Source organism: Lepidothrix coronata, unplaced genomic scaffold (genome assembly GCF_001604755.1).
Source record: "Lepidothrix coronata isolate B3197 unplaced genomic scaffold, Lepidothrix_coronata-1.0 Scaffold39, whole genome shotgun sequence".
Lineage (NCBI taxonomy): Eukaryota > Metazoa > Chordata > Aves > Passeriformes > Pipridae > Lepidothrix > Lepidothrix coronata.
Genome location: NW_016690219.1, coordinates 2,535,747 through 2,548,908, shown reverse-complemented (window position 1 = coordinate 2,548,908; position 13,162 = coordinate 2,535,747). Strand labels below are relative to the sequence as shown.

Below are 13,162 nucleotides of genomic sequence, written 5' to 3'. Positions count from 1 at the left end.
ACTTAGGTTTATTCCATGCATTTTTCCAAAAAGGAAAATTCATATGTTCCTTGGGTGAAAAACTTCTTAAAAAGAGTCAGATCTCCATAGCTGCTGGATTTTTAAAAGGGAGTATGTCATGTATGATCCATTTGTTTTGGAGGCACGAAACAACCTGAACTGGTACTGTGAGCTCCACCATATAAAAATATTATATTTACAAAGGGCTGTGAAAGTGAAGCTGTGAGATGAATATTAGTCAGAACCTCCCCACAAGAGGTTCAATGGCAAAGAAGCAAATTATTAAACCATTTTTGCAGCTGGAGAAACTGAGGCACAGAGGGCAAGGGGCTCACTTTCAGGACAGCAAAGGAATGTCATGTCTCTGCCAAAGACAATCATTCCTAAAAATTAGGCTCCTTTTAAATCCTATTTCAGGAGTGTACATCTAAACACCCATGTCCACCCACTGGGGGAGGCTTTCTAAATGCCTGAGGAAAGTAGAAATGGAAAACTGAGCTTCAAATATCACCAGATCCTGAGAACGAGACAAGAAAAGGAGCCGAGATCTGTCCCCCATCCAAGGGCATGTCCTGACCATGTTCAGGAAACACTGGACCAGGGAGCTGGTGCTGTTGAAGGAAGATTTGCTTTACCTGCAGAGAGCCTGGGCCGGGTCCTCGGCGTCTGCATCTCTTGTCGGGCGTGTGGCAGCATGTGATAACGCTTGGCTTCGTTCACCAGATCCCGGCAAGCCTCCGAGGACTTTATCAACTCCTCATTGTCAACAACGTTCAGCAGATAGCTGGGATGGATGAAGGGGAGGCGCACCACTGCCAACAGCTCCGCAGCGTACTGTGAGGGGGGAAAAATAGTGACACACTGCAGCCTTCATGTCAGAGTTCAGTCACTTGGCATTTCCACCTCCTTCCCTGTAAACCATCCCGTCATCCAATCTGGAAAGACACTTGCCATAAATGCTGCACACAAGCCCTGCCTAATGACCAGGTGAGACAGAGACAACAGAGCCCTCAGTGCTTCCCAGCCCAGGCTGGGTTTGGTCCCAAAGACTGAAAATAATCTTCAAAAGGTGGCAACTCCTGTTATACAGCACTGTATGGATGGATTTTTGGAAATAAAAGCTCATTCTGAACTCAGGCTGAATATAACACCTTGTGCACTGCCAGCATGGAGTAAGCATTCCAGTTATCTGAATTAACTTTGAAATGTGAGTGTGGTTGTTGCACTGTAATAAAGCCTCAAAACAACTCTTTTCTGGCACTAAAAATGTGAGACAAAAGTCAGTAACCAGGATGGATTTCAACAATTAAATAATATCAACCAATTTGCTAAAAATCTTTTAATTAATAGGCTTTATTGTTGGTGAAGCAAATAATGTAGCTCTAGCTTTTGTGGAAGTCTGACTCCAGAGGGTGCTATAGAAATACTGACAGTAAGTTTCATCTTCTAAACAAATACATTAAACTTCAGAGGGTAAAGGACACCTGAGCAAATGAAGCTGTCTGTCACCAAACATGGTTTAATGGAGAGCAAAATCCCAAGAGAGAAAACTGCAATCAAAAAACCAGGAGTCCATCCCCAGATTATTCTTTTTATATATTTGGGCGTATCACAACTCAGCACGACAACACAGTGAAAAGCAGAGCAATGGGAAAACATGGAGAAGCAAGGCACACAAACAGGATGCAAACTAGAGGGTGCGCAGCAAGAAAAGATAATCATCTGTTGTAATAAATATTCATACAGTGGAAGCATCCAAAGATCCCAACTGGGATTGAGGCCAGGATGCGAATAAATATTCCTGAGGTCCACGAGACTGGTCCCAAGAAACACTGGGCGCCAGCAGCATCTGTTGGACTGCAGATGCCTCTGGTCTTCCAGAAGCTACTTGGCTCTCACTTTCTTTTTCAGCAGTATGCCTGTCCCTGCAGCATGTGAGAGCCAAGTCACAGTAGGAGCAGGAGCAGGAGCAAGAGCAGGGACGGGAATGGAGCAAGGGTACAGTGAGATGGGAAGGCAGTGGTATGGACTGAACCAGATAATGGGCTGGCCAACAGGTGGAGGATGCAGTGACACCCGTGACCACTTTCAGGGCTTCACCTTTCCCCACCCAAACTGAAGAAATAGGCGTAATTTAGAAGGAAAACAAAGGGTATCTACTCCCAACTCACACTGCTCTCCTGCTGGAGAGTCACATCAGCCTGGTGCAAGCTCAGTCAAAGCAAAGATGCAGTGACCTGTGGGGAGCTGAGCCCCACATGTACCTGTGGGGCTGTGGGACCAGGAAGATGACTGAGGTCTCAGGCTGACTCTCAGTGCCCTTTTTATCAGCTCTCCTCAACACAGGGGCTGGTAATTTTAGGTAGGGCCTGAAGAGTTGATGCCTGGTCATTCTGCAGTTGTTTGGGATAAAAATGTTGTTCGGTGATGCAAAAGGAGCAGTAAAATGACAGTGCTCCTCATCTGGAAAAAAACCACGCCTGTGAGTAGTAAGTTCGTGACTCCTCGCTCTTAACTCCAGAGTGGCACAGGGCCAAGTAGGGCTTGAGATCATTTCATCAACCTTGAACTGTAAAAGAAGACACTCCTCTCTTTTCCCTTGCTGAATCCATTTCTGAGGTGCTTTCTAGGAGATACAACGGCTGCTCCTTCCCTGGAGTCACAAATGTCAGGCACTTGGCTGCAGATATCTTAATGTCATTAAACGGTACCATGTAGGAGAGGGAGCAGTGGACATATGGCAGTGGGTGGCAAAGCTCTGACTTCAAGAAGTGCTTTTTTTAAGAAGGTTGGGGGCGTTTAACCTTACATTGAAGCCAAGATGAAACGTGGCGTCGGGACAGAGGAATAATGCGGAGAGAGGGTACAACCAGGGATGAGCAAGACAACCCCACAGGGGAGGTTAATTCCCACTACAGGCTGATCAGGAAGTAGTATGAGTCACTAAAGGGCAGTTTAAATAGAGTTTGAAAACACATGGAGTGTACAGAAGAGCCAGCACCTTCCCTTGGTGTGGTGGGACACGCTGGAGCTGCCCCTGACACTCCTGAGGTTGGTCTGCACTGGAAGCAGACACAACACAAACCAATACAAAACACCAGCGCCAACGGTTGTGCCACTAAATTAGGACATGGGGTTCAACAGGCACCACCATGTCCTGAAGTGGAGTGTGAATTAGCATTGGGAAAACAGCTCCCCACTGAGAGAGATGGGACAATTCCCATGGGCCCAGTGGAGTTACCACCTCCACTTCCCACCCTTCCCTGAATAAATGGGGCATCACTGCTGCCTGAGCACAGTGAGCTCTCCCTCTTGCTCACCTACCTTGCTTTAATTAGATAAGTGAGAAAATGTGATTCTGTTTCTCTCCTGGATTCCCCCCCTCCTTTCTCTCTTCTTTTGTCTGAGCTCGTGGCTTATTTTGAAGGGGAATAATAATTAGAACATGTTGCTCCCTTTCATCAGCTTGAAAGTTGATGTCAGATATCAAAACCGATGTCACTTTTCACTCTTATTCTTTCCTTTACTCAAACAGCTACAAAAAGCTGGCGCTGTGTGTGTGTGTGTGCACGACCACACGCAGTCACGACTCGGGCTTGGCGCTGAGAGCATTGAGGGTACATAGAATTGCAGTGTTTTTCACCAAGGGATTTGAGGAGTATGAACCATCGCAGCGTCTCCAGAAGACAAGAGACGCTTTTATAAAGCACTGTCTTTTTGCACAGCTCTTTTAAGCACTATAGTCAAGGGTGAATTTCATTTAGCCTCACTGATTTAAGAATATTCAAGTGATTTAGGCAATCAGCTGCCTTTTTCTTTCAGATTCTCCCTTACGAAGGCTTCCTAGCTCCGTTAGCTATGATTGTACTAAATATCCTGTTGCTATTATCCTTTTCATTTAAGATTGGAATAAGCACCATAAAGCATTTCAACCTCCTTACCATCAGTTATTTGCTCTCCATTCTCTCTTGTCCTTCCGTTGTTCCTTATACAGCTATGAAATATCTACTGCACCTACTGACGTTACCAGTTATTATTAAAGCAGCAGAATACCTGTGCATGGCAAATTGCCAAATTCAGCAGACAGGAAACTTGAGTCCCTGGAGTTGTGGTTTGTGCCTGTAACCCCCAGAATGTTTTCTTCTCCCTGCTCGGCTGCAGGTGCTGTCTGGACAAGTAGAAATACTTCTCAGGTCTTTCTTGGAAACCATTCACGACTGCTCTACAGCCTGCATCACATGCCAGCATGAAGTAGAGAATATTAATGCCCCTTCTGGACTACAGTTACGAGTTATCAGCTCATAAACATGAGAGACCATAGCTCAGCTCCTTGAGAATGGGCACCATTATGCAAAAATCTAATGAATTTATTGTTTAAAATGCTAGGAAAGTGTTTGAATGCTGTCAGGACTGTTTTTTCAGGTGACATGAACCTCAGCACAGCTCCTGTTGGGTGAAGGGAGCTGCTCTGGTCCATAAACCCCCTGTTGAGTGGTGATGCTGCCGGATACCATGTGCATGTCTGGGGTGATTCTGCAGGAGTCAGGGCACTACTGCCACATAAGCAAAGTCTTTGTAGATAGTCACTGCAGACACAGTAGAGCAGAGACTTCTAAGAGATAATATCTGGCCTGCTTCAAGGCACATGTTTCACTGATACTGATTGCAGTGGCTGAAGAGAAAGCAGGATCTTCCACCAGCCTGCAATCACAAGTGTTTCATAAAAAACAAGGAGGGAAAAATCTTAGGAGATCTCATCTTTACGCAATTACCTAAACATTTTTGGGGAGAGATTCAGCTTTAGATTCAGACACCTAAATGGGTTCATACAAGCAAGTATTTACTTGTCAGCCAGACATACGTAAACTCCTGTTATAATTAATAGAGACTTAGTCAACACACTTAACACAGTCCTCAGAGCAATCTGAGCTGAAAGGATCCATCACACACCAGGGGAACCAGAGAATGTCCCCTTCTGGGCCATCAGCTCCTAAGACAGGGAGTGTGTTCCTCAGGATGTGCCTCAGACCATGCCACATGGAGATGCCTACAACCAGCAGCCACTCCAAATTGGAGGGTTATTAATTCCCGCCTCTGACAGGAATCTTTGCGTCCATTTGTCCTAGGTACTGTGCTCAGAAGGTTGTGATCATACCATGAGGAAGACTAAGTGTTACCATTGGGTCAGCACTGACTCAGAAAAATATATGACCAACATGATTAGCTATACCTTAAAGTTGACCCTTTCAAGCCTTTCCCCAATAATACATAAATTACTCCCATCTCAGTAGGCAGGCCAGCGCTTTAGCAAATGAGATTACAAAACACTCTAATGCCTTTTTTTATTCCTGGCTGGTAGTTTGAGTGAAGACATTTACTTTGCTAAACTTTTTATGGCATTTTTTCTCCTACTGATTACATCAGTATTATGAATGCTTGCTTGCAAGTGGGCTTTGTTCTGGTATCTTCACAGTCTCAGTTAAAAAACCCACTTCACTATCACATTAAAAATAATCTTTTATTCTCTTAGAGTGTTTTATACCCTAATCCAGTAAAATCCTCACAAGCATTCTCCAGAAGGACTCTCATTGTGTTCCTGCATAGACTTGGGCCATAACAATATACAAATAGTTTTTACAGGAAGTATGTTTACTGCTACAGAATCATATTTCCTGCTCCTTAAATTTTCTACTGGAAAGCTCTCAAGATTTTTAACATTTTTGAAGTAATGCCCAAAGAGGTTAAAATAATGTTTCCCTTATGCCTTATAACTCATCTGTCTCTCTAGTTTACCATTCTCCTTACAAAGGACCCTTTTGTGCTATCTGCTTCTAAAGAAACAGGCTTCAGCTAGAAATACAAATACAGAAGGTAGATTACCCAAATTATGATAGGGTTTTGCTCCAATGAACTGCTCTTTATTGCATAATTGCAAGAGTTTTTAAAAACATTATGAAGTAGGAACATATTTGATTCATTCGAGAGCCCTGAAGGAGATTTATGTCATCTTACATAAACCCTTGGTTCAGACTTGACCCACGTCATGCACCATCCCAGTGTTAGGGCTGAAGCAAGAACCTCCTTAGATGAAGGAAGCCACCAGGGACAGATCTGAAGCAGAACCAGTTCCCACTGCATTAAACTCTTTCAACTGAGTGCAGCACACATTAATTAAAAACCACCCTCCAAATGGCAGATGTGAGTCTTTGAAGCCTACCCTGCAGCCAGGAAATGAACCACCCAGGGAGCTGTGAGGTGGTGGCCACGCACGCCGACACACTGGAGTGGTGACATGAGTGGTCCCTCCCTACAACCATCTCCAGCCCAGCCCAGGCTTCCCCTGCAGGTTACCCAACCTGATATTCAAAATATTGCTGGCTCCAAGCTTGCAAGTGTAAGCCCAACAGGGAACAGAGTATTCTGTTGGAAGGGACCCACAAGGATCATCGAGTCCACCTCGCAAGTGAATGGTCTGCACACCCATGACCTTGGCATTATTAGCACCATGCTCTAATCAACTGAGGTTTGGGGAAACCAAAGCTGTTGGTGCACTGCTTTGCCATTCTCACAAATATGCCTTTTTTGGCTAGATTTTCCTGACACTACTCTGCTACTTGGTAATGGGGGTACTTACTTTGATACATCTAACCCCTGGGTATTAAAAAACACATTGTGTTTCCAGTAACCTCCAGCACATTCCTACACCCAAGGTCATATCCAAGCCCAACTAAGCTTTCTGGTACGCTTGGAGTATTCACTAATCACCCATATTGACTCCTTGGAATTGCAATGCTGCCTCCAGATTAAACCCAAAGGCTTGGTAGCCTGTCAGCCGACAGCCTCATAATATCATGAGATAAACATGTGGCAGAAAATCTGGTTCGCAGGCACTGGGTTCAGCTGGTGGCTCGGTGGCAGGATGCCACGTGCATAAATCTCATGCCTAGCAAGAAGGAAAGAGCAGCCCCACTGTCTTCCTGAAATCAGGTTTCAACATGACACGTTTATGGCAGCACAGCTGACTAAACACTGTAATGTCATCAGTGCCCGTCCCCTTCTCTCTGAACGGTTTGCAGCAGTAATACGATGAGAGGTTTTCAAATACACAGGAAGATAAATCACTGATCCATCATACTTGGAATTTGCCTGATACTAAGGATTAAAAAACCCTCACTCTTGCCATGCATTCTCTAGCTTGCTGACTAAAGTCTATGAAATAACCCCACAAAGCTCCCCCAAAGGGCACTAGAGGTGAGCGGTGTTTCTTTTGTTTATGGGCAGTCACCTACTCAAACACCTGTTAGCACACAGATGCATCCTAAAAGCACTCTGCCACCAACCAAATGGCTGAAGCTTCTCATGTGCTTCACAGAACCAAGCAAACTCCCGATACCTCCATCCCCACAACACACTGGCACAAAATCCATGTGCAGTAACTCTCCAAAACGCTTCTTGCTTATGATGTAAAATGGTTGTGTATCTGGAGGTTGGTCCTGAGCACTAGGGCCACGTGCAGCAACAGGCAAAAGCAAGGGAGCATGTGTGAGGAGCTGCTTGCAGATGTGGGTCTTTGAGAGTCCGTTGCTTCAGCAACAGCAGAGAAAGATTTTGTAAAAAACAGGAAAATGTGTTGGAAAAGCCACAAATGAAGAGACTGAGCAGACTGGAAGACAAGGGAACTCCTCAAACCAATTAAAACTTCAGAGAAATAATTCGGTAGATTTTCTGTCAAGAGTATCCCTTAAAAAAAAACTTAAAAGTTTAGTCAGGAGGGAATTTCAGGAACTGCTAATCTCACCTGCATCCTCTCTTTTATTTAATGCAACTTTTTCCTCCAATCCATAGCTAAGGGCATGTTCCTGCACTGATTCCATTCCTGCTGCTGCCTTTTCTTTTCCCTCTGTAAGCCCGTACAGGAGCTGAGTGTGTCTGCAAAAGCTTCATTTAAATCGGAGCTCTTTGAGCCGCCCATCCCTGGGAAATCACAGGGGTTACTGCTCATCCCTTGCGTTTTTCACTTTCAGGGAAATTGAAGCTTCTTGTACTTTCATTATGGCATCTTTCTGAATTTGTCTGCTCTTCCCACAAATGGATTTCAAAGCACCAGAGTAGTGTGGGCTTTTCAAAGAAGCCTAATTGAGCTGTTAGAGAGTGTTAGTGCCTAATTCACTTAGGCTCCCTTGGAAGCATCCTTTTTCATATTTATTCCAACACTCTTTCCAGAAACTTAATGCTCTTAAGTACATTGATCGATCAATTAATTTCTTATTATGATGAACTAAATAATTTGTACATGCTGGTATTGCATATCAGCTTCTCTCATTACCTCCTTGTCATCACAGAGTAGAGCTGGAGTTGTCAGTTACCTCTCAGATTCTCCATTTTCTTGAAGCAAGCAGCTCTTCCACATAATTTTGGAGGGTCTTTAAAATGTGCCTGTGAAATAGGGGATGTCCCATCTGCTCTTTCAGGGTTACCAACCCTTTTTCCTCTGTAGCATCTTGCCTTCGAACTGCCACTCTCTGTCACTGCCAAAATATAGCTCATGGGCATTTGTAGCATTTTTGACATAAATCCTCTTCTCCTTCTCTCCACCACTTTTCCTTACCCTCACTGACAGACACAGGGCTTGCAGGTGGGCTTTGTGTTTGCTCAGTGTTAGACTAATTTGCCAAGTCTCAAATTCATCCCAGTGGTCCTTACTGTTCTTACAACCCTTGCATCCTTCCAGGCAGCTCCTCTCCTTGGGGCTTCAAACACTTGTACACGTTTATCCCTCTTTAGCTGTCATTAGGCCAAGTCATGCATATTCACATCTTTTAATCTTTTTTTTTCTCACATCAGTTCCTTCAGTCTTTTAATCATTTGTGTTGCTCTTCTCTAAATTACCTCAAATTTGTCTATGCATCTCTGATTCTCAGGCACCATGAAGATGCCATTTAGATAAATCTGCCTCTGAGGACACAAGTTCATAGAAAGCTTGTTAATGCTTTTATGGTGGAGACATTTCATTTTGCTGCTGGACACTATGATTTTAAATAGGGTTTGGAAAAAGGGCACATGATTATATCCTTGCAGAGTGCAACAAAAGGTGACTGCCATTCAGCTGAGCCTCTTGTGCGTCACTCATTGCTGCAGTACCTGTCTCTCTCCGAGCACTACTCTGGGCAACTTGTTGAAATGTTTGCCCTCTCCTCATTTCTTGTCCCTCCTCAGGGTGAGAGGGAAGCTACATGCAATGGGGAGACTTGTTTTCCTAGGCTTTCTATGATTAATAACTATTTCCTCTGTTTTTTATATCGGAGGAAACAGATACAACTTTGGACTCGGAGCAGAAGGTGGGAAAGTTTCCAATGAGCTTTGGTACATCCGCGCTTTGGACAGGCAGCAAATTGCTATACATCCAGCAAGTTCACACCTTTCCTATCCTCCACAGATGCTGGGCATGACTGCAGCTCTGCAGAGCTCTGGCAGCCGTCAGTACCTGTGGGCAATATGGTTCATTATCCACTGGATCCTCCCAGCAGCTCACATGGGAGGCATCACTTCTCTCCAGCTTATAGTGTAAGAAATGGGGGTAAAAAGGTGAAACAACCTGCCCAAGGCCATGCAGAGAGCAGGGGGATGTGCTCAGGTGAAGACTGTGTGGGGCCTGGCAGAAATCTTTCCTTGTTTGGGTGGCTCAGACCATACTGGTTTCAGACAGTAAAGCCTCCATTATGCAATATTTTTTGCATGAGTTTGCTGGAGTTGTAACAAGCTTATCAAAGGGATAAACTGTTAGGATAAACCCTACGATCTTGTCCATCAGTCAGGAAGAGAAATAAATGGAAAAAAAAAGAGTAGATTCAGCTTTCCCAGATGTGTCAGTCAGCTTCAGGCTTTCCACTCAGTGACAGCAATCAGGAGGACTCCTACAACCAGAGCTCTGTGTTCACTGGTACAGGAAATTACTGACTAGTTCTGACCTCACATCACAGGCTGCTTCTTTTGGTCAGACTCATTTTACACAATTGCACTACCACCAGCACTAGAACAGCTCCATAAATGTTACCATATGAGCCAGGGCACTGCTCAAACACACTGGGGGAATAGCTATTTACCAAATCCTAGCTTAACCCTTCACTCTCTGAACTGCCCCTTTGTATTATGCAGAGGATCAGTAACCCTTAAAGCACTGATATTCTCTCTTTGTAACAAGGCTCGGGTGCTCTTTCATAATCCCACAGCACACTTGAATAAGCACTGTTCGTACAGCACAATGTGCACAATTAAACATCAGTCAGGGAGCAGCTTTTCAACTTGCATTGCAAAAAAATCCTGGTTCCTTCCCTGTCACTGCCCTCCAGCCTGGTGGGGAAAGAATTTACAAAAGCAGAATCAATTAAGACACCTGAAGAAAAGCTTTTAGAAAGGCAGAGAAGAGCAGGTAGACAGCAAAGTCAGTGCCCTTCCAGGAGAACGGGAGGCTCTGCTGAAAATCTCCTTCCCAGAGGCTTTCAGCAGGGGATCGGACAGGAGGGGAGGCAGTGAAGGATAAGTTGTTGTAAGATCACGGCATGAGGCTGCGGTGAGGGGGAACATGAGTGGTGAGATTTACTGTCCCCAGGCGTCAGCCTGCACTGCAGAGTGACACAAAGTCATTACAGCACAAGGAGTTCTGGAGGGCTGCAGCTGCCCTGGGGCAGAGGGTGCTGAGTCAGAGAGAAGCACCTCTGTGGGGATGTCTCTGCTGAGCAAGCCCCTGCCAGGCTTTGCCAGGGAAGATGGACGTGCAGGTGAGATGAAGAGCACAGACCTTTCCCTGTTTGTGCCAGACCTCCACCTTTGGGAGAATCACCAATGCAGAACTTGGAAGAAGGTGCCGAAGAGTCATTTTAGTCACCTGCCATTGGGGCTATTGAAAATAAAAATGTTGACAATAGAGCCTTGCCTGTCAAGGCAAAGGGAAATGGGGAGAAACAAAGAAAGTGGGGGCCTTGGAAATCCATGCTCTGAAGGATTTAACTGCCAGCACTGCCAGACTGGTCACCTGAGGAGCACAGTACAGCTGGAGTGATGTCTTCGGATTGCTGCAATTCATGGTGCAATTCATAATGCAATTCATTCATCAACCCTCCCAACAGTCCTAGTGTCCTCCATCCCAAAGAGTTTAAAGACAGCTCATAGAATCTATCTCCAAACTGGGAATAAAATAAAAATATCCATGCACAGCTCCTGCAAGAAGGTCCATCCCATGTTCAGTATTACCACAGTCACCCAGCCCTGCAGAGTTCTCAGCAGACTGTGCATCTCATAGGAGCGTGGGCACTTCCTGGCATGGTGGGCCTTGCTGCACACCAAGCACAAATTTTCACTCATCATCATCTTTATCAGAAATAAGGTTATTTAGGTTTATCTTCCTTTCTATCCACCATGGAAGCCATTTGTTCCTAGGCTCTGAAAATGTAAAAGTCATTATTGTAAAGATGGTACTTTTCATGGTAAGTGTGAACTCTTACTTTTAGAAAATAAGAACCTATTTAACTAAGAGCTTTATAATAGATCAAGCAGTGCACAGAGTACTAAGAAAAGTGAGAGCTACTATCTAAATATACTAGTTTAGTGGCAGGATTGGGCAGGAAAATAATTATCTGTTTGGTATCTTTTATACTAATTTATTCAAGACCCTTATATCTGGATAAATACAAATTAAAAATTAAAAGCCCTTGTAAATGAATGCATGAAACTAAAGCACCACAGAGAAATTTGGAGAAGCAAATAAAACTGCCATCATAAACTACAAAAGCACTGCAGAACCTGGACAGAGGGGAAGGAAACTTGGGAATAAAAAACCACAGAACACCAGCTGAATTGCAACATGAAGGGAAGAGGGATAGTGGTGGTGACAGCAAGAAAAAACACCACTTAAAAACCCAAATTCCCAACATTGCTTCAGCAAGGCGCAGAAGGAAATATTTAAAACCGCAGTTTTGAGAATGTAACCCAGACCACCTGGTGAGTGACACCTTCTGTTGACACCAGGCAGACAGGCTCCTGCCGCAGGGGTCCTGAACTCCGACCCCTGGGAATAATCCCCAAGGTCCCATTAAGTTCAGAGTGGCACAGAGCTGACTGCTGCCATCAAACTTTAGGCAATCAGGGAAATACACTGTAAAACAGTGTGTTTTTCGAGGCCAACAAGAGACAAAGAGGGGACAATTTCAATAAATCAAAGATACTGTGCAAATGTGTTAGGCAATAATAATAATATTGAGCAATACTAAATGGCATTGCTGGCACATGGAGGATGTGATCAGAGAGTGTGGCAAGTCCCCAGGATGGGATTGCCCTGCTGAGCCACATTCCCTGCTCACACAGGGCAGGAACCAGTCCTGGGGGCTGCAGGATGCTGGCAGAGACCAGGGATGAGCTGGTGGAGCAGCATGGGCAGCAGAGCTTGGCCTAGTATGCAGTGTCCTTAATGCCCTTATCCTCATCCAGCAGCCCGGGGAGGGCAGGAATTCCTGTTTCTCCCACTGTAGAGATGAAGTTTGGATGTGCAACTGCTCTGGATCACATCCAATTACACATTTAACATCCCACTGCACATTTAGGTGCTTGAATTCCCATTTAAATCAAGAAGGTCCAGACTGTTATGATGTGGGACAGCAACAACATGTGGCCAAGTGTCTCCCTGAGTCCCAGTCTGGTCCATAAGCAACTGGGCTGTCATCCTTAAACCAGACATAACTGTGACTGGGGACCAACAGAAGCAAATCTGGCCTCTGAAGTGGAAAGGAGGAAAACAACTTTCCCCTTCTGTGGTCTGTGTGGAAAACAGACTTCCAAATGGAGAGGTTTGGGGTTCAGACCACAGTTCACTACCTGCAAAAGGTGGCTTGCAAGAGCTGCACTGGAGGCAAGTAACAGGTTTTTAGATATCGCCAGGGATGTCTTCTGGTCCCAAGGACAATCATCAGCCTCCAAACAGTCATTGCTTCTAGATTCCATCTAGTGCTAGGCAAAGTAACAGACTCGGCTTTTTTAGTCAAGAGCAGACTGCATAGCTCAGATGATTGAGGAAAGGATGACTCTAATAAATAATAATAAATAATGGCCAGTCTTCGCGAGCGAAGATTTTGGGAAAGGTCATTAACCCTTCGAGCCTGCGCAGTGGATT

The 13,162-nt window shown here is 44.8% G+C and overlaps 1 protein-coding gene across 2 annotated transcripts in view; it reads right to left on the bottom strand.

The window, feature by feature from the left end:
* Positions 1–13,162, bottom strand: part of KLHL29 (kelch like family member 29) — a 394,362-nt gene that overhangs the window by 37,880 nt on the left and 343,320 nt on the right. For both annotated transcript variants that reach the window (XM_017813094.1, XM_017813096.1), the window contains one exon: positions 636–834. In XM_017813094.1, coding sequence (XP_017668583.1) covers positions 636–834 — 199 coding nt within the window. The remainder of the gene's footprint in view (positions 1–635; positions 835–13,162) is intronic.